This window comes from Myotis lucifugus, unplaced genomic scaffold (assembly GCF_000147115.1).
Source record: "Myotis lucifugus unplaced genomic scaffold, Myoluc2.0 scaffold_18, whole genome shotgun sequence".
Classification (NCBI taxonomy): domain Eukaryota; kingdom Metazoa; phylum Chordata; class Mammalia; order Chiroptera; family Vespertilionidae; genus Myotis; species Myotis lucifugus.
The window spans coordinates 2,488,925-2,510,802 of NW_005871066.1; the positions used below are offsets into that span (position 1 = coordinate 2,488,925).

The following is a 21,878-nucleotide window of genomic DNA, read 5'->3' on the forward strand; positions in this document are numbered from 1 at the left end:
CCCTGGCGGGGGAAACCCGGCCCCCCACGGCCGGGGCCCCCAAGGCCCCCCCGCCCCGCCACCGCCCCCCGTCCTTGGGTCCCGGGCAAATGGCCTTTCCTTCCCCGGGGGCACTTTGTGCCTGACTTTGGCCCCGGAAATTTTAAAGACCCCCCTAGTTTTGGTCCCCATTCCCGGGCCGGACCGGGTCCCTTTGGGGTTTTTACCCGGCTGCCCCCTTCGGCATCTTTGCCCCGTTCGGGGGGCCCCCATGGGCCAGGGGGGGGGATGGGAGGTTTCCTGGTGACCCCTCGTCCTTTAAAACCCCCGGAATCAAAAAAAACCAGTGCCCAGGCCCCTTTAGCTCCTTCTTGAACTGGGCCCGGGGGGAAAACCAAAAAACGCACCTCTTTAACGTGTACCCTAGCCAACCCAGTAAGTGTCTGACAGCTGGGCCCGCCGCCGCCCGGCCGCACCCGCGTCCCCTGGGCTCTTCCCCCCCCCCCCCCCATCAGGCTGGTAGATGGGGAGGTCTTGTGCGTTCCGAGGTTGTGTGCGTCTCTTGAGTGTCCGAGCCATCATCAGTATCTTCCTGACGAGGTTCAGTTAATTAGTAAGCGTTTACAGAAATATCAAGGGCCATAGGAATTGCAGGCAGGCATAAAAAAAGACCATTTTCCTTGGACTAAAAGTTATCAACCTAATATGGGATGACAGATGCATTTCTAAAAAAAAGAAGCACTACAATTCATGTTAAAGCTGCTATTGCTTATTAGACTAAAATTCCTCTTTACTTTCAACACTGGCCCAGGAAGTTGCTCACCATGTTGAAGAGCAAATGTTTCTTTTCTTGGAAATAAGTATGTACCCCTGTAAAAGTTACATGTTCAAGACTAGTATATATCTCCTAAGAAGCAAAGAAGTATGAGTTTTAGACTCTCATTCCTCTGCCTCCCTCTCCCTCATTTTTCTGCTGTACCAGGACACAGACATTTCACTGATTTGGAAGAGAACAATCCTTCCACCCCCTCCACCATTTGGTGCATTTTTTTATTCCCTTCATATGGCCACTTGTAAATCAGTGTGGCAGTGTTTTCCATTCTGAATCATATCTGGATATTGCAAAGATAATAAATAAAATACAGAGTACAGCTCCATCTGTCCCCAAAGGTAGCTTTGAAAGGACATAGTTGGTAATTAAGTCTTGATAAGTAAAGAAGGCATGTGATCCACATCCAGATGTTGATGAATTAGGACTGTTTTGGTGTTACTGTATTAAGTGTAGTTTTAGATTTCTGAAATAATTACAGAAATCCTGCGGTTATTGCAAGAATAGGAGGTTTAGAGAAACATTTCTCAGTTGGCATTAGTTGTGTTTGTCAGCACCTTGTGATACAAATATTTTTAGTACAGGAAATAAAAACCCAGAGGTATTTAAGGACTTGGAACAAACTAGCTGGAACTCTCATTTATTCAAATCTTTTGTTTTAAAGTTAAAGTTTACACAAGGGGTAACAATTTGTTTTAAAAACTTAGGCTTTACAAAAGATTTCCTATTGCATGTGATTCGTTTTTGCACCATTTCGAAGTAGAAAATAGCTTTTCAGAACAGTCAGAATTTAAAGTCATAGATTTCCATAGTACTGTTCATAACATAGTCTGAATACCGTTCCTAAGTAATACACGTCCCAGTACATACTCTCAAGTATGTACTTAGGTGAGGTTCTTTATGTTTATGATTAAACCAAGTCAAAAGGAACTCGGTTTGCACTCTGATAGACCAAGAGTTCTTGCTTTTCTAAAACTTTCTCTTTTGTGAAGACTCTAAGTGAGGAATGGGAAGCCGGTCGGCCTTACCTGCGCCCTCCCAGCACTCACCTGTGCAGGCTGCCAGCGCTCACCTGCTGGAGACAGAGCAGTTACAAACTTCTTCACACCCCGCCCTCTTTATCTGCCTGCTGCCTGGACACACTGGAGACTCTCACAGGCTGTAGCATAATATGCAACCTAGTAATTGCCTCACTACCTAGTTTTGTGGCAAACCTGACATTTTTCCTCCTCCAGCAAGTCTTCTCCAACTGAATTGCATTATCTGAAGGTTATTTCTAGGTTAATGAGAGTGGGTGGGCCTTGGGGGAGTCGCATGTGTTTATTTTCATAGAACTTCACTGAAAACTTTGTATGGTGGTTGGACTTGACAGGCTTACAGTCTAACTTAGTTATCACATGAGAATTTGAAGTTTCACCGTTGTTAAACAGACCAACTGTTTAATAATACCCCGAAGCCATAGGTAGTCCTCAGTCTAGGCTTTGGGGTATTAGACTGCCCCGCAGAGCCGCGGACCCCGGCCGCGCCCTTCGGCCAAAGTTTTCTTTGTCAGGCTGTTATTTAGAACAGAGAACATTTTGCAACGTAAGCAATGTTACATGACAACTTAATACATTACACAGGAAGTTTAGGTTCTTAGGACCACCCACAGTGATTGCTTAACATTGATTCTGTGTGTAAGTGTCTCAAGTTCGCTTTGGTGTTTAACAGAGGTCATTTTTATGCCTGGTTCTGTGCACATCTGCCTGCTGGGGTGGGTGGGCTTGGCAGCAGAGTGGGGTTCCAGTGCCTTGTAGACGCACTTGTCCCCCAGTAAGAGGTAGAAGAGTTGACGGCTCTGGTCAGCGCTGCTCTTTGCTGGGTGTGATGGTTCACGGGTAGGTGGAAGGCCTTGGTCCCTGTGGGCGGTGGCCTATAGGAAAATAAATGGAAGCTGATGGAGGGAGAAGAATGGATACTTGAAGTTGTTCCTCTTAGGATCTCTACATGTAGGTCATGTGTCTACATGCTATTAATGGGATTCAGCAACAGTGTGTAAAATCTTAAAATTCTAGTTTTAACAGATATTGACTTGACTTAATCATAGATAATCTCCACATGGATATTTTAAATTCAATAAACTCGCAACAGATAAACTACCCCCACCCAAGCACACTTTCTTGGGCTTCATTTATTGACTTTAATTTGGATTTTATTGATGTGGCGTTTGAATGTCTGTATGCCAAGCATGAAAGGCATGGTAAGAGTCCCTTGCTCTTATGAGGTCTAGTGGGGGGATATAGAGATGAAAGAAAATAACTAATATTATGGAAATGGTGTTACAGAAAGGGGTGTACTGAGTGTGGCAGAAGCACAGGGAAGGAACAGTCAACTCGGGTCCAGGGTCCAGGGTCCAGGTATAGCTGTTTTGAGAAGAGGTTCGTTCACAGGGACATTTTTCTTAGGGTTGGTAACAGTTTTAAGCATACAAGATGAAAGCTTTTTAAAAGCCTGTTCTCTCAGAGCTCATGTTGCACTGATCTAAGTACTTTATATACTTTACTAGAGACCCAGTGCACAACATTCGTGCACTTCAGTGGGGTCCCCCTCAGCCTGGCCTGCACCCTTTAGCAGTCCGGGAGCCCTCGGGGGATGTCCCACTGACATCCTAAGCCACAGTTGGACATCCTTAGCGCTGCCCCAGAGGCGGGAGAGGCTCCCACCACCACCTCTGTGCTTGCCAGCTGTCAGCCCGTCTTGTGGCTGAGCAGCGCTCCCCCTGTGGGAGCGCACTGACCACTAGGGGGCGGGGCAGCTCCTGCATTAAGCGTCTGCCCCCTGGTGGTCAGTGCGTGTCGTAGGGACCTGTCATTCCGCTGTTTGGTTGATTTGCATATTACCCTTTTATTATGTAGGATTACTTAGTGTGATAGTACTATGTAAAAAAGATTATGGATCCATAATGGGCTACACAGGGGAAGGTGTTTTCCTGGTAGGAAGTAAGGCAGTTGCCATATTTATGCAAACGTTACAAAGTCATTATTAACAACCTCAGATATGGAATTGAGCTCTTTGGAGTTTTGCTTAACTTTGAATGGTATTGATTATTGGTTTAGAACTGGGAAGTGTACCAATTCATGTTGATAGTGTATGTAGATATTATTCTAATAAGACATTTGTCATCGCTTTTGAGATCCTGAAATTTTGGTAATTGCTACTAAGGGGTGAAGCTGCCTGTGAAGAAGGCCCCTTTTACTTGAGTAGTTTCAGACTTTTATGTAGCTTATAGATGTAAATATCAAAATGGTTGAACTCCATGTTATCCAGTAGAATGCACCGTCCTGGAGAAAACTTGAAAAATAAGAATCTCTAAATCCATTAGGCACCTTTCTCGTTATCTCTCTCATTCTTTTACTCTTCTCATACGTACATAATTACTAAGATGGATCTGACTCACAGTGAATTCAGTTTTGAATGCAAACCTTCCTGGAGCTTGTATGCCTGGCTTTCCACTTTTCAGTGTTGAGGTTGAATGCCTGTCGAACATGTCCCTCAGTACCGGGTAGATTTCCTGTGTTTTGGTGCTTCAGACTGTTAAAGCAGTCAATTTCTTACTTAGGCCTTCCAGCTCTCCTGCTCAGCTAGGGACGTTTGTGCTGTTTTTCAAATTGTTCCTTCACTCTGAGATTCTCTTAGAAATAAAAAAAACAGGAATAGAACCAGCTGTGTAAGTTCTATTTCAGAACCAAATTGCCTACAATTGCGATGGGCATCTGACTTTCATTATCAGTGAAAATAGCTTGTGTAATATAATTTGAGGTTATGTCTCTTAATTTTGTAATTCCCCATTATCTTATTTAGGCAGGTCATTTAAAAATCTTATCTGCTTAACCACCTCTGAACTGATTCAAAGGGGCTGTAATCCATGCACATTTTTAAAAAAATTAGACAATTATCATAAAATTTTAGTACATAGGTTTAAGAGGGTTTCATGTCACATAGTATAGTTCACATTTTTAAAACTTTATTAAATTGAGTGTGAAGGCTGATGAAAAGTTAAAAGTTTTGAATGAATGTGGGTTAAAATTTATTTTATGTAACTTCTTTGTAGCCTTTTCCTAATGTCTTTATGGGAAAATAACAGTACAAGTTTGTTTAATCATGCATCAGTGCTTTTTAAAATAGGATTTTTCCAGAACTTCAGTTTATGTTTCTCTCCTTTACATAATAAATGCATACTAATTTTTAAAAGGTTTTATTAAAAAAAAAAGATTTTTTTATTGATTTTTAGAGAGAGAGGAAGGGAGGGGGAAGAGAGAAACGTCAGTGTGAGCGCGGAACAGTGATTGGCTGCCTCCTGCAAGCCCCTACTGGGGGTCAAGCCCAAAACCTGGCATGTGCCCTGACTGGAATCGAACTGCAACGTTTTGGTGCAGGGGACAATGCCCAACCAACTAAGCTACACCGGCCAGGGCAGTACATACTCATTTGATAGTCTCAAATGCTTTTATTTAACTATTATAGTTGTATAACTAAATAATAGTCAATTACTATTTAACTATATTAACTGCCATTTACTAAGTGGTTACCGTGTGTACCAGATATTCTGCTGAGCATCTGTTTTATCACATTTATTCCTTAGAGATACCTTATGATGTTAAGTTTTATTATTAGCTCTTTTTTTTTTTTTTTTTTTTGCCCAAGTTCATAGAATTCTATGTAGTAGAATTTGAATTTTAGGGACTTGGCCATCTCAGTTGTATGCTTGCAAATTAAAAGAACTATAAAAAGAGGTGTATGTGTTTAGATGGTTTGTCATTTAATGGCTACAGGTGAATGGGTTGCATAACCTTAATACTGTTCTAATGCATCTCAACTTAGTGTATGGTTACTTCGGCTGATTTTGATTAATGATGGGGAAGATGGGGGATATATTCTCTTAAGACCTCAAAGCACATTGCTTTGCCCTATCTTCTCACATTCCTGCTTGTTCGTGTGAACCATAGCAGGCATGTACTTTGGCAGTCCCTGCTGTATCTATACCTGATTTGTGCATGGCCTGTGAGTGGAAACAGCTAAGCAGGGAATGTCCCTGTGGAGTTCTAGAGGAAATTCTTCTGTAAGCTCTGTGTGCTGGTGTTGCTTACAGTTGTTGCAAGGAGATAAGGTTTAGAGACAGTTTGGGTAAACTATGCTTCCATTTATAGTGTTTGTGAATTTCCTGGGGCTTTAGGTGGGCTGGATCTAGTGGGAGTGGGAGATATGTTCCAGTACAGATCCCCAGCACTCACTTCCCACAGAAATGATGTTTTGTGCATGTCTTGGGAACCAGCTCTTCAAAGCTATTTGACCCTTGTGACAGCTGTATGCAAGTACTGAAATGTTAACAGTTACTGCTCTCAGAGGACTCTGGTCATCGTTCTTTGAACTAACATATAAGTTGTAGATTGCTTTTACTGAGCTATTTGATTATTTTGAAGTTGGATATACTAAGGACATGCTTTCTTAAAGCCATGCATAATTATGAGAGACTCATTTAGTTCTTCACATAAAAATTTTAAACTTTTGATACCAACTAGGTGACTTCTAGAAATGTAAAGTATTGCTGGCTTTGTAAAAGTCAACTACCAAACTCTTGTGAATATTTAAAATACATTAGGGATGCATATAGTACTTTATCTGTTTTTGATGTCTGATTAAATGTTGAGAAGTCAGACACTTTAGATAATAATATGTAACTCTTTTAGAAAGCGAAAAGTCTTTCCCCAATTTAGGATTTATCTTTGCATTTTTGACTAGCCGGCGAGCTTTCCTCACCTTGGTTTTTTAGCAGTGTCTGCTGAGTGGGTGGCAGAGTTTTGGGGTCAGCTGGTTAAGCAGCTGTGTATTAGGGTGGTGTAGTTCTCTCTCTGCCTGTTCGGACCACCATCAGGATGTTTCCAGCTTAGTAATTTAGATGGCCATGCCCGCGCTGGGGAAGGATTGCAGGAAGGGTGTCTGAGTCAGGAAGGAGCTTAGCTTATTGGAGAGCTAAGTGAACGCCAGTTTGGCTAGTGAGCGAGGAGGAAAGAATACCATCAGAGGAGGTTGGAGAGAGACAGAAACCAGATCTGCTGGGACTGTCTGGCGATGGTAAGGCATTCGATTTACACCCAGTGTGGTGGGAATTCAGCCGAGTGACAGGGTTGATTTACACTTTTAAAAGATGTTGCTAACTGTACTCCTTTTCTCTCATATCCATCCCAAATAAGTTTTTACCCTATTGTCCACCAAGATTGCTTTTATTAAGACCACTAGGGATCTCCATGTTGCAGGATACTCTGCGGGAGTACAGAAATAAATACAATAGTATGAAAGAAGGACACTGTGAGTAATAACAAAAGCCTGGAACTACTCAAATACCCATTAGTAAATGGTAGCATTTCTATATAATGGAGCATTGTGAACTGTCAAGACGAATGGGGAAGACATCCTAATACTGCTGAGGCATAATCTATAGGTTATATTAACTGGGAGGACAAGGCACAAAATATTAGGTAGAGTGTACTAGCTTTTATGTGAGAAAAGAAGGGAGATACTTGTTTATATTCAGATTTGTTGTGTTGTTAAAAAGAAATGGTGGAAGGGAAATTCAAAATTGATGTTTCTATCTCTCTCCCCTTTTCCCTTCTTCTCTCTGGAGTAAATAAAAGCATACTTTAAAAAATTAGGTAGGGAGGGAATGGACAGAAACTAAACCTCTCTGAACATATCTCATTCTATAATTTTTACTCTGTTGCCATATAATTTAAAAAATTCAGTAGAAAAAAGTAATCCTTAAATGGCAACACAATAATTTAGTAATTTAATGTCAGGATGGTGACATAACTGCAAGAGGAATTATCCCAAGTAATTTTGAAACAATATTTCAACTATGTATTTCTAGTGGGATATATGTAAGGACAGAAGAAAGCCACAAGACATGGTAAACTTCATCCAATATTGTTATTCTTATTTTGAGATTGTATATAGTAGGATAAAGCATATAAGTAAGTGTGCTAATGGCAAATTTTGTTTGTTAATGTCATTTGGAAATTTGGTAATTATCTGCATTATATCTATAATATGCTACCATTTGCTGAGCTCTTAATGTCTTAAGTGGAATTTGGAAAAACAAAATTCTTAAAATATGTCAATTTTCTGCTTGTTTGTGCCTAAAGGGAGTTTACTTTGCCCATATTTAGGCATGTTATTCCCAACCTTTATTTTGTATAATTAGAAAAGTTGAATTATTTTCTTTGTCCCATTTCTTAGTTGACGAAGGATCAGAGATTGGTGTATTCGGGCAGACTGCTTCCCGATCATCTGCAGCTGAAAGACATTCTCAGAAAAGTAAGCAGATTTCTACCACTACTCGATACCAGACACAGTCAGAGTGTGAGTGGAGAGTTCTGAAATTTTATCAATATCCAACCAGTTCAGTTTTCAGATACTTAAAATCAACCCTTTGGGTAGCATAACATGTAAACATGAGCTAGAAAGTAAAAAACATAATGATAGATTCCAGTTAGTTTAGGTAGCAGTTTTGTATATCTATCTGATAGCTAACTAGGATTACATATTGTGTTCAGGTGATTGGCATTTTGTGTAGGAAAACTCTATCAACGTACCAGTAGTGCAGGAGTGGAGAGTTCAAGGAGTGGTGCAGGATTTTCACTGAGGACAGTCTGCTCTCCTCTATCCCTTTTGACCAAACTGTATGACATTTAATACAAGTTGCTCGGGTTAGGAGTTTAATTTCAGGCAAGAAATAGAAGGAAGCCCAATTGGTCCATCAGTTAGCAACCTTGAAGGCTGGTGCTTAGAGCTAAAATATATTTCAGTGTAGCTTTTTGATCATCAGCTGGAATACTGTGTGTTTTTTTTTAATGGAAACTTTTAACTCATGATTATTTGTGGAATTTATACTTTTATAACTTTTCTGCATTTGTGATGCTACGTTTTGGTTGTGAATATATAGCTTTGATATTTTGTTTAGATCTTTGACTTAACTCTTAATGTTGTCTGGACCGATTTAGGAAATCTGCATCCTCTCCTTTTGTTTATGATCATCAGGGAAACTAAGACATCTTATACCAGCATATTCCTCCTGTTCAGATAGTTGACGTTTTCACTCTGCCAGTGTGACTTCTTGCTCTCATTTTCATTTTAACTATGTAGTTTCAGTTTGCCAAGGTGGTTTAATAACTTCTTTCTCTCTCAAAAATAGTGGAATTTGCAGCAGGTTTTTTCTCTCTCTTTTTAATAGACTATTTTTAAAGACAGTTTTAGGTTCATAGCAAAATTGAGTAGAAAGTAGAGAGATTTCACTTTTATTCCCCCCCCCCCCACATGCACAGGCTCCCCCACAACAACATTCCATATTAGAGTGGAAAATTGGTTACAGTTGATGAAGCTACATTATTGACACATCATTATCACCCAAAGCCTGTGGTTTACATTAGGGTTCCCTCTTGGTGTACATACTGTGGGTTTGGACAAATGTATAATGACATGTATTCACCATTATAGTCTCGTATAGAATAGTGTCACTGCCTTAAAAATCCTCAGTGCCACACCTGCTCATTTTCTCCATGTTTTTATGCTTAAAAACATTGCTGCTGTATACTCTTCAAAGTAGATATTTATTTTATTATTTTAACCCAAAGATAGCTAGTTTGCACTGGACTGTTTTTTTAAAGATTCTTGCTGCCAGAAATGGTTTCTGACCAGAAGACTTAAAATAAAAATGTTTCAGTCGAAGGACTGTTGGCCTCTTATATAAAACATTTTGAATAATATGTTTACATTATGAATAGATCTTTGAACTGTTTTTGTTAAAGTCAGCGAACCACTTCTTTTTTTCAATTAAATGCTGCCATTAGCTTTACCTTCTTAGTTATAAAATGTTTTACAGGAACATTCCCAAAAGGTGAACAAATGCTATAGTTAATTTGATTAGTATGGCCTTTGAAACTAGGTTTCTAAGGGTAAATATCTTATACTTGATGCTTTTTAATGCTCTGTGTTCTGAAGCTATGGGGGGATATTGTAAATCAGGAGTGCCTTCTGTCTACCTTACTGGGCACATCTCATGTCAGACTATCTCTGCAAGTTCCTCCTCTTAGCATTCTACTAGCAACCCCCATTAACTTCTTTCTTTAAACTCCTAGAGCTGGTAGTTTGTGCTCCTCCATCTGTGCAGAAGACTGTTTCGTATGGTTCTCTAATTGTGCTCTAATGTGCGCGTCTGATCTTTTAACAGTGTCGTGAGCCTCTTTAGGGGAGGGGCTGACTTTTACCTTTCTGGGCTTCACCTCAGAATTCAGCACAATTCTAGATTTATGGTTGGCAGTGGGTAAATTCTTAGTTTCCAGTAGCTTTGTTTCTCTTTCTCACAACTGGGCATCTTCCTTGTCTTCCTGCCCCTTTCCTTTATCATACTTCATTTTTTCTTTTCTTTTTATGAGTTGCTGAGCTATCCTGTGTGCTTCTCTGCCCTTCTTTATTCTCTTTCCTTTCTCCATCTTATTTGCTTGCTTCATGCCTAAGTATAAATCTACTCATGTAATTGCTAAGCTAAAATGTCATTCCTAATCATTTCTAGAATTTTTTTCTTCATAGTTACAGGTTTATGGAAACACATGAAATATTTATAGAATATAGTTCAAACATATGCTTTTATTTAAATATAAGTATTATAGATAAAACCAGTTTTTGACTTAAAAAAACAACAACACATCTATACATCACCTTGCTAAAATTAAGGCAAATGAGATTATGGTGAAATTATTTGAGTTTCTTTATTATAGTTGCAAAGTCTAAGTAATGAAAATATTTTTGCTTCTCAAAGTTTGCAGGGCTAAGCTTCAGCGACTATTGCTGTTCCGATATTAAGGTGCTAGATGTTTTTATATTGAAATAATAGGTTGCATGACACAGCTTTACAGCACTGTTTGCTTCAAGACTCCTTTGTATACGAAGTAATCATTTTTTCGTATAGCCATTACTGAGTGTTTAGACCATTTTCCAGGCATGGAGAAAAAGTAGAATTCAGAAGGGCTCCAAATTCTAAAATGGTAAATTTACTTTCAAATGACAACAATTTCTTACTAATAAATGGCTATGCCAGAAAGGAACTTAAGTTTTGAGTCAAGTATTTCAGCTTAGCTGCTATTGACATTTTGACTGTACATTTCCAGTACTACCCTTTCAATGTAACCTTCTTTACTTTTAGCAAGATGAGTATCATATGGTCCATCTAGTGTGTACTTCCCGGACTCCTCCCAGCTCTCCAAAGTCCAGCAGCAGTAGAGAAGGTCGCAAAGCGTTGGCATCCAGCAGCAGTTCTGTGAGTTGTTTGGGAGGAGTAAATGATGATTTCTCATTATATTTCTTTTGCCTCTAAAAATTAAGTGAAAAAAACAAAAAACAGATCAGTTGGAGCTTGTGGGTTGTGAGATGGTGTTTTGAGTTAGGGATTTAAACTTTGTTTTTAGAAGTCCATTATACAGTGTTTTCCCTTGAAGGCTGTTCCCCTGTATGCAGGTCAGTAATAGTCAGGAGTTTAATTACTAAAATACCAAGAAAACAATTATGATATGTATAAACTCCAACGCCAGTAAAATTTCAGAAATAAGGTGTTGAATATAGTATATTTTATTCTAGGTGGATTACATTATTTCAGTTTAAATATGCTAAATCCTCTTGAAGTAGATTGCTTGGTCAAGAATTTTATTTCATTTTTAAAGATTTTTATTAATTTTTAGAGAAAGAGGAAGTGGGGAGAGAGAGGGAGAGAAAGAGAAAGAAACATCTATGTGAGAACAAAATATCGACCAATTATCTCCTGCACACCCCCTACTGGGGGTCAAGCTGCAACTCGGGCATGTGCCCTGATGGGGAATTGAACCAGCAATTTTTCGGTGCACAGGATGATGCCCAACCTACTGAGCCACACTGTCTGGGGCAAGAATTTTACTTTTTAAAAAATGACTAGATTTGGGCATACATTCCAACTGCAGGAGGAAAAATTACTTAACCTACTCAGCTCTTTCAGACTTGGGTATTCATTTCTCCTACCTTAGTTTTTCATTTACCTAAAATTGTTCAGGAAATTTTTCTTAAACTTTTCAACTTAGGCATTCTCTACAAGTATGAAAGACTGTCCCAAATCCTTTTACCTTAAATGATTTTTGGTTTCCCATAAAAGCTTTGAAGGTGAGAGGAAAGGATTGGATGAGTGGAAGCTTGCTTTAAACTTCCTGGGCAGAGGCTATTATACTGCTAAGTATACTTCCCTTCTTGTCAAGAATTGAGCCGAAACTCTAAGGAAGGGGATGAGTGGCAGATGATAACTAGATGAAAGATCTTCCAGTAGATGCTAGTTAAATGCTTCTTTAAGATCTAGATCCTCTAGTTGCTGTATTTAATTATATGTCCTCAATGGTAAGTATTCTGTAGTATTAGTTGTGGGAATTTAGCTTATATTAAACTGAAATATGTTTTGTCAATAAACCCAAGGGCCTGGATCTGTTTCCCACCTTGGACCAGAAGGGACAGTCATTGGCAGTGGCACGAAGTTCTGTATGTAGTCTTTGGGCATAGTTGTGTTGGTTTAGTTTTTGTTTAGTTTAGTTTTAGAATCCTTTGACTTGTCCAGTGGTTGCTCAGCCATGATTTCCTGTCATTAGTATATATATGTTCAGTTTTCAAGGTGTAGTATGAAAATCTGAAATGTGTCAAAGGAAAATTAAGTTGAATTCCCCTTAATGTTTTATGACTAAGAAATTCCAGTAGGATTTGAAAATGTTTTAAAAATATAATCATGAGAGAGTTATCTAACAAGGTCAGAAATCCTGAGTTCTAAAGAAATAAGGCTGGGCTGCCAAATGGCTAGGCCTTTCTCCTATTAACTTTTAATTAACCACCTTGTTATGGTTCATTTAATGAGAAATCTTGTCAAAAAAGAAGCCTTTCTGAGTAATGTCCCTAAGAATCAGAGTCCCTAGTGAGTTATTTGGTATCTATTTTGTGTGGAATAACATCTTAAAGAAAGCTTGTGTTAGTTTTGCAAAAGACCAGTGTTCTTGGGACCTTTTACATGGCAGGACGTAGGATGGGTACATACGCTAAAAAGACATCCTGTCAATAGGAAGGCAGTGCAGCTAAAATACAGCGTTAGCAAACCTGGAAGGATGTTCAGATTATATTGTACCCAGGTATTTTAAATGGAAGAGCTATAATTTATATAAAATATAATTGCATTTCACATTTACATAGGACATGATAAATATTTTCAAATACTAACAAATGGGCGGTCTTCAAGGCGTTATATTGTTTAAGGCTGTTGAGTCTGGTGAGTTACTGACATCATTGAAACATGAGAATTTTAAAATCCTGATTGATACCTTGTTCATATTTTTAAAAACAATATTTTTGCTATCTTTAAACTAACAGAAGTTTAGAACTGAAAGGAATCTTGAAAATTTAGTTCAATCTTATTTTTTCTAGGGAAGCTGAGACTCAGAGGTTAAGTGAAATTTTAAGGTCATGTTCCTTGCTAATGTCAGAGATAATACCAGATTCTAGATCTTCTGATTTCTAGCATGTTCCTCATAATTTTAAAACAGTGTGTTACTAAGAGCACGTTATACAGTACCTGGCGCATAGGAAATGGCACAGTAATTGGTACCATTATTGAGCACTTTCTATGTTTTAGGCATCATGAAAAGAACTTTTCATGTAATTTAATCCTCACAATTTTGTATGCTCTTTTTGTATACAATTACTTCACTACTTAGCCTTTTCTAGTTGATAATTGAACTGTTGTGTAATTGAGAAACTTTGATTTTTCTGAACTCTTTAGTCTCATCAGAATTAAAGTATCTTCTTACTATGCTGGGCACAAGATTCAAATGAGTAAATTACTAAAATTCACTGTTTGCAGAGGGATTTCATCAATACGTTTTTAGCACTGTGTCTATAACCTCATGATTGCAATGAATTAAATCTTCCTGAAAAAATAGTTACATTTCTGTTTGTAGAGTTCAGATCAGTCAGGATCAAGAACTCCATCATCCAGTCAAGAAACCTTGCCGTTAGCTGTCAGTTCTTCCTCAGAAGGACTGAGGCAGCGTTCCCTTCCCCAAGCACAGACCGACCCCGCACAGAGTCATCAGTTCCCATACGTAATGCAAGGGTGAGTGAATTCCTGGTAGCCGTGGGCTCTTCGAAATCCGTTTCTCCTGACTTTCATGGTAGCCCTCTGCAGTAATCAGAGTGCATTTGAAGTTTATTCCATTACCTGAGTGCATATTTTGAGAATTAGAAGGTGAAGTAGAGCAGTGCTGTTGAAAGCTGCTCATGTATCAGAATCATCTAGGGCTTTATTTTTTAGTTTTTAATGTTTGTGCTAATCACCTGGAGATCTTGTGTAGGTGCAGGTTCTGATTCAGTAGGATGACTTGTAGTTCAGAAATGAAAATTTAGAGAAATGCTTTCAATTCCAGAGCATTCAAAGACATTTCTTTCTCTCCTTATGGCAGAAATGTAGACAACCAGCTTCCCGGACAAGCTGTTCCAGCCGGATTCCCAGTGTACCCCGCGTTCAGCCCATTGCAGGTGCTGTGGTGGCAGCAGATGTATGCTCATCAGTATTATATGCAATAGTAAGTGAATTTCAGTATCTTAACTCACTGTGTTATTTACTTTATTTTCTGCTTTTATCCTAAGTAACTTGATTTGGGATTACATTTACTGATGTATTACATTAACTTTTAAAAATTATTATAAGGAGTTCACAAACATCTCAGCAGATACTTATTAAAAAAATCAAATGGCTATATCCCTGATGAACATAGATGCTAAAATCCTCAAGAAAATATTAGCAAACCGAATCCAGCAACACATTAAAAATAATGATCAAGTTGGATTTATTCTACTAGAACTGATAAATGAATTCAGTAAAATAGTAGGATACAAAATAAATATCCAGAAATCAGTTGCATTTTAATTTATTTATTTTATTTTTATTACTATTATTTTTAAAATATATTTTATTGATTTTAGAGAGGGAGAGAGAGATAGAAACATCAATGATGAGAGAGAATCATTGATTGGCTGCCTCCTTCATGCCCCCTACTGGGGATCGAGCCCGCAACCCAGGCATATGCCCTTGGCCAGAATCGAACCTAGGACCCTTTAGTCCGCAGGCTGACACTCTATCCATTGAGCCAAACCAGCTAGGGCTCAGTTGCATTTTTATACACCAATAGTGAACTATCAGTAAGGGAAACTAAGGAAACTGTCCCATTCACAATTGTTTCAAAAAGGAATAAAATACCTAGGAATAAATTTAACCAAGGATGTAAAAGACCTGAACTCAGAAAATTACAAGACACTGAAGAAAGAAATTGAAGAAAATACAAGCAAGTGGAAGCCTCTATATATATAAAAGCCCAGTGACCAAACGGCAGAACAAACGGTTGACCAGATGCTATGACATGCACTGACCACTGGGGGCAGACGCTCAACACAGGATCTGTCCTCTGGTGGTCAGTGTGCTCCCACAGTGGGAGTGCCACTCGGCTGATCGGGATGAGCAGCGCCCCCACAGCAGGCCAATCCCTGCAGGCCATGCCCTCCACCAGTGCACGAATCCATGCACTGGGCCTCTAGTATACCATGTTCATGGATAGGAAGAATTAACATCATTTAATTGTCCATGCTACCCAACGCAATCTAAAGATTCAATGCAGTTTCTATCAAGATACCAATAGCGTATTTCATAGAACTAGAAGAAATGTTCCAAAAATCTACATGGAACCACAAAAGACCCCAAATAGTCTAAGCAGTCTGGAGAAAGAACAAAATTGGAGGTATCAAATTATACTAGAGGATCATAGTAACCAAAACAGCATGGTACTGGCATAAAAACAGATATACAGATCAATGGAATAGAATAGAGAAATAAACCCATACCTTTATAGTCAAGTAATATTTGACAAAGGAGGCAAAAACACAGTGGGATAAAGATAGTCTATTCAATAAATTGTGTTGGGAAAATTGGACAGATACGTGCAAAAAATGAAACTAGATCATCCTATACCACACACAAGAATAAATTAAAAAATGATTAAAAACTTAAATGTTAGTCTCAAAACCATAAAAACCCTAGAATAAAACAGGCAGTAAAATCTCAGACATTTCTCATAATAATATTTTTTTTTTTGATGTATCTTCTTGGGCAAGGGAAACAAAATAAAAAATAAACAAATGGGATTACATCACAATAAAAAGTTTTTGCACAGCAAAGGAAACCATCAAAAATTGAAAAGATAGCCCACAGAATGGGAGAACGTATTTGCTGGTACATTTGATAAAGTGTTAATACCCAAAATTTATAAAGAACTTATAAAACTCAACACCAAAAAACCCAAACAAATTAAAAAATGGGCAAAGGACCTGAATAGACACTTCTTCAAAGAGGACATATAAATGGCCAGGAGACATATGACAAGATGCTCAACTTCTGAATCAATATGAGGTGTAGTAAGTGTTTTGGAACCAAAAAAACCCGTATAGATGCAAGATCTTGGAATACAGGCTTACATAGGCTTTTGTAGCCTAGGAAACTTCTATTTTATTTTATTTTATTTTGCTATCTTGATTTTTAAACTTTTGATTGTAGAAGAATTTCAGCATATAGAAAGATAGAATATAAAATGAACACTGTGTTCATCACCCAATTTCAGCATTTATCAATTCATGACCATCTTCTACAACTTTCCCCCTAGGCTGGATAATTTAAATTCTATATATATTCTTTTACTAGGAGCATATTATAGAAATTTTTTTCTGATTTTCCAGCAATTAAATTATAAGCAAACTTTAGAACCACAATTCTTTACAAGTTAATAAAGGACCTCTATCAGTGGTCCCCAGATAGAGTTCCCAAAAGTCAGGGTTGGGGTTGAAGGGTTAATATCTTAAAATGCTAATACAAATCATTTATCACTGACAGTGGACACAGGGTCATGACTAATGTACATTTTTTAGACAAATCCTTCAAAACCTGGGTCTGAGGGGGAGGTGGTGGGGTACTATGTAGAGTGACAAAAGGGGCCATTAGTGAAGAGATTGGAAAGAGATTTGGTTGTTACCTTATAAAGTATTTAGTGCAAAGGAGAAAAGAGTGATTCACGTGGCTGTTCTTATCTCCCCTCCATCCCCCCAAACCAGGCTGAGAGCCTCCTTCCCTGAGCTACTCCTGCCACAATCTTGGTCCCACTTACCACTGAAATTTGTGCTTACCTAAAAAATGGGGGGCAGCCGAAACCGGTTTGGCTCAGTGGATAGAGCGTCGGCCTGTGGACTGAAGGGTCGCAGGTTCGATTCCGGGCAAGGGCATGTAACTTGGTTGCGGGCACATCCCCAGTGGGAGGTGTGCAGGAGGCAGCTGGTCGATGTTTCTCTCTCATCGATGTTTCTAGCTCTCTATCTCTCTCCCTTCCTCTCTGTAAAAAATCAATAAAATATATTAAAAAAAAATGGGGGGCAGGGGTAGTGATAGTCCATATCAGGTTTATGAAAAACACATATGGCTTGTCCAGGACGCTTTGAAAAAATACATAGTGTGATCAGGTTCTTCCCTTTTTAATGTTTATTTTGGTGACTCTTCCAGTCAAGCTGCAGTTTCAGCTCAGGCCACATCAGATGCCACCCCTGCCCAGCCTGCGCCTTCACAGCCTCTAAATTTGGCACGTCTTCCTGGAGAAGAACCTCCACCAGCTCCCAACTTAGTGGCCCGAGAAAATCGACCCATGAATGAGAATGTTCAGATGAATGCCCAGGGAGGCCCGGTGCTAAACGAAGAAGACTTCAATCGAGACTGGCTAGACTGGATGTATACGTTCTCACGAGCCGCCATCCTCCTCAGCATTGTGTACTTCTATTCCTCTTTCAGTCGCTTTGTCATGGTCATGGGAGCCATGCTACTGGTTTATTTGTGAGTGATGTTCATTACCTTTCTGTGGTTGCTTTTAATGACTTTTTCAAACTGGTTAGCACAGAATCTGGCATATGGTCGTCTGTCGTGAATGTCAGATGAGGAAATAAGAATGTTGGGTTTCGTAGGTCTGGCATCAGAAGCAGACCAGGTTATGTTGAGTGAGAACATTTATCAGAATTGTCTAGAAGCAAATTTTTCCTTTATTGTCAATTATAAAAAATATTAATTCAGCTATTAACAATATTTAGAACTGGTGGAAGTATATGATTCATTCTTGTACAAGTATGTTCTTTTTAATTATAGTTACTAATAGTAAGTCCTTTAGGTACAGGTCAGATTTTTTTCTTCATAAGTAGACTAACTTTGCCTTGCCACAAGAGGCAAGCAAATTATCTAGTTGAATTTCATTTTAAAAAATAACAAAAAGGTTTTATGACTCCGGACATGCCTTAATATCTAGCATAGAGGCAATTAAGCCCATGATAGACTTTTTGCCTTAAATTGGTTTCTGTTTTGCTGTCATTGCTTTGAGAGGGGTAGTTCTCAGCCTAAAGTAGGCAATATGGTCCTTTCATGTAATATAGTTCTAATCGTTTTTCTCTTGTAGGACACTAATGCTTCATAGTTTTATAAATAAAAATAGTTGTGACTTATTTTCTTTTTCTTTATTTTACCAAACAGACACCAAGCTGGATGGTTTCCTTTTAGGCAAGAAGGAGGTCAGCAGCAGGCTCCCAACAATAATGCTGAAGTTAATCATGGGCAGAATGCAGACAACCTAGAACTTGAAGAAATGGTATGCTAATGAGGTTTTGTATGTTTTCAGTGTGGATGTGTCCTCAGTGTTGTATGAGGCAACATGATAAAACAGTCTTGGGTGTTCCATAAATATTCGAGGAATAGCACATGAAGAAAAGTTAACATATAAGCTGTGTGGTTTCATCTGGAAGAACTTAGTCAAATTAGAATTAAGTGGGAAGAACTAATATTTTTCTTCCTTAAAATAGCCTAGAAAGAAAATTATGCACATGGCGAGAATTTATTGTATTAAATTGGCAGTTATCCCTTTGAACTCAAACACCAAGGAATTTATCAATTTTGGATTTAACAGATTTCTAATGACCAGCTGTGTACCATTTTCTTACTCTCATGTTCCTTCCTTCTCTAGGGAAGTACTTAACTCCCCTTTTTGGCACCCGTGCGTGCTAGCTGCTTACTCACTTAGGAGTACATTTCTTGTTTTGTTTGAAAGGAGCGTCTCATGGATGATGGGCTTGAAGATGAGCATGGAGAAGAGGCGGGTGAAGACGGCAGTGCACTCCACAGGCCTGGACTCATGGCGTCCGCTTGGGCTTTCATCACCAGCTTCTTCACTTCACTCATACCAGAGGGGCCTCCCCAGGTCGCCAATTAGATCTGAAAACTCTGCCAGCTGCAAAGGAAGGTCTGGCTTTAGGAACGTGACTTAAATAACAGTGCAATTTCAAAAAAATTTATTACTTCCTTTTCATCATCATGTACAGAGGTGTTTTTTTCTTTAAGCTTCTCATGCATATGAATAGTTTAAGCACAAATGAACTACTAAATGTGTGATTAAAAAAAGAAATCCTAACAAAACATAGCGCAACAACATTGATCTTCCAGGTTTTATTAATTTCAATTATGTGTATTAAATCAAGACAGGCCTATATGTGCATCTTATTTCTTTAAAGAGCTGCTTCACATACAAGTGTTAAAATAGCCCAGCCCCAGTGTAATTTGAATATCTATTTTCTGTGAGTTACCCTAAAAGTTTTAAACAGAATGACCTCATAGTTTCTAAAAAGATTATTATTTACCTAAAATGTGCTAGTAGCATCTTGCCCAGCCATAAAGCAATAAACTTCTCAATGATCTTAATTTTGACATTTGAATAAATAATGGAAACTTTTCTATTTTAAGGGTAAGTGTCCCATCAATTGGAATTAGTACCTTAGGAAAAAAAAAGGCAGCTCTTCAATGGAGTTAATAGTGATAAAAAATGTTTGATATAAGCAGTACTTTTATAAAATAAGATATGCTGGAAATCATTCCCTGTAATTTTTTAAAATAAAAGGTCAACTATGTTAAACTGTCTTAGGGGATATTTGTTTAAACTCTTCAGTAATGTACACAGTAGGTGCAAAACTTTATATAAACGTAAGTAGTTGTTGGGAAGGGTTGCTGAAGTCTTCAAGGTCATTTTTGCCTGTTCCATTCCAGGTGGATATCTAGTTCTCAGATAGCTCTGAAAAAAACAAAACAAAACCCTGTGTGAGCCCATTCAGTATTTCAGATGAAAGGAGTAAGTTTCTTACGGGAAGCTAATTAAAATTGAACAAATGAGGATAGGACTTCCCATGGGCAAACTTCATCTCACAGGAAATATATTACACAGTTAATGGTAGAACAAAATGGAAGGTTAAGAAACATCCATGAATTATTCTCTAGGTTGTTTACTCATAATGATAACGGTGACATTTCAAGGGATAACTGGTTTACTTTTTTGAAAAGTAAAATTAGGTTTCTGTTCATATATGTCAATCAAGACATCACAATTGAATATGAGCAGCTGAACCATAAAAATATAAATAGGAAATATAGACGATACCTATATAATATTGGGGTGAGAAAATAACTTTATCACTAAAAAAAAGGTTGCTATGTATATAATGTTTTGACGGACATAATTAAAAGCCAAACAATTAGGAAAAGAAGATTAAAGAAAAGGTAATAGATAATTCATTAAGTTAAAAAATAGGTAATTCAGTAAGAAAAAAACTATTTTTAAAAAGGATAGTACCCCAGTAAGAAATGGACAAGCATACTTTCTTAGGCAGTTTAGGCTGCTGTAACAATTTATCATAGACTGGGCAACTTAAACATTTATTTCTCACTAGAGGCCTGGTGCACAAAATTGTGCACTCACAGGAGGGTCCCTCAGCCTGGCCTGTGCCCTCTCGCAGGCCACCGGGAGCAGGCCTAAGCCTTCAGTCCGACATCCTTAGTGCTGCCGTGGAGGCGGGAGAGGCTCCCATCACCACCAGCCATAAGCCTGGCTTCTGGCTGAGTGACACTCTCCACTGTGGGAGCACACTGACCACCAGGGGGCAGCTCCTGGATTGAGCGTCTGCCCCCTGGTGGTCAGTGCGCATCATAGAGAGCGGCTGTTCCACCGTTTGGTCAATTTGCATATTAGCCTTTTATTAAATAGGATAAGATAGTATTTCTTGAGGCTGGGAAGTCCAAGATCAAGGTGCGGACAGATTCTGTGTCTGGTGAAGGTCCTCTTCCTGGCTTGCACAGAGCTGAAGCAAGGTCTTTCCTATCTCTCATGAGGGCACTTTCCTATTCATGAGGGCTCCACCTCCTGCCTCACCTCCCAAAGACCTCACCTCCTAATACTGTCACATTGGGGGTTAGATGTGGGGGTGTCACAGACACTATGTACATAACAGATATCAGCATGGGCAATAACCCCAGGAAAAAAGTAATGTTTACAAGTTAAAACATTGTAAGGTAATAGTGCTGGGGAAGCTGTAGGGCCTATAGCTTCACCAGCACGTAATCCAGGACGTATCAGATTTTAAAATTGCAGAGTCATTCAGTGTCATCCCATTGTTCCTAGAGTCACGATCAGGCAGGGCCCTTGCCCCCTTTCTGTCTGTGCTCCCCTTAACCTACCTGTTGCAGCGAGGCTGGTCTCCCGGCCCCAGCATTCCTTCCAGCCCCAGGACTTCACACTGTAGCTGTGCTTTTAGCTTGGAACTCCTTCACACTTAGTCATTTATCAGCTCTCAGCTCATGGCCAGTCCCTTAGGGAAACCCCCCACCCCCAAGCACTACTGTTTGCATTTAACATTGTTGCAGTTTAAGTTTATTTCCTTATTTGTCTCTTCCTGCAAGATAGCAGGGTTGTATGGTTGGGGAGTGTGTTTATGCTCCTTATTGTATTTTCAGACTTAGAGGTAGTTCAAGACTGAAAGAGTGGTTAAATGTACTCTTTGGATCAGCAAACATTTGAAGGGGTAGAGATTTAGCTTT

General features: G+C 38.9%; 1 protein-coding gene across 1 annotated transcript; it reads left to right on the top strand.

Moving 5' to 3' along the window:
• The first annotated feature begins 3,035 nt into the window (after positions 1 to 3,035).
• Positions 3,036 to 19,926, top strand: HERPUD2 (HERPUD family member 2). Its single transcript, XM_023751003.1, has 8 exons — positions 3,036 to 3,047; positions 8,081 to 8,158; positions 11,043 to 11,156; positions 13,852 to 14,006; positions 14,353 to 14,475; positions 17,490 to 17,813; positions 18,498 to 18,612; positions 19,069 to 19,926. Exons 1-8 carry the CDS (start codon positions 3,036 to 3,038, stop codon positions 19,228 to 19,230), a joined length of 1,083 nt encoding a protein of 360 aa, XP_023606771.1. The 3' UTR covers positions 19,231 to 19,926.
• Positions 19,927 to 21,878: the final 1,952 nt, after the last annotated feature.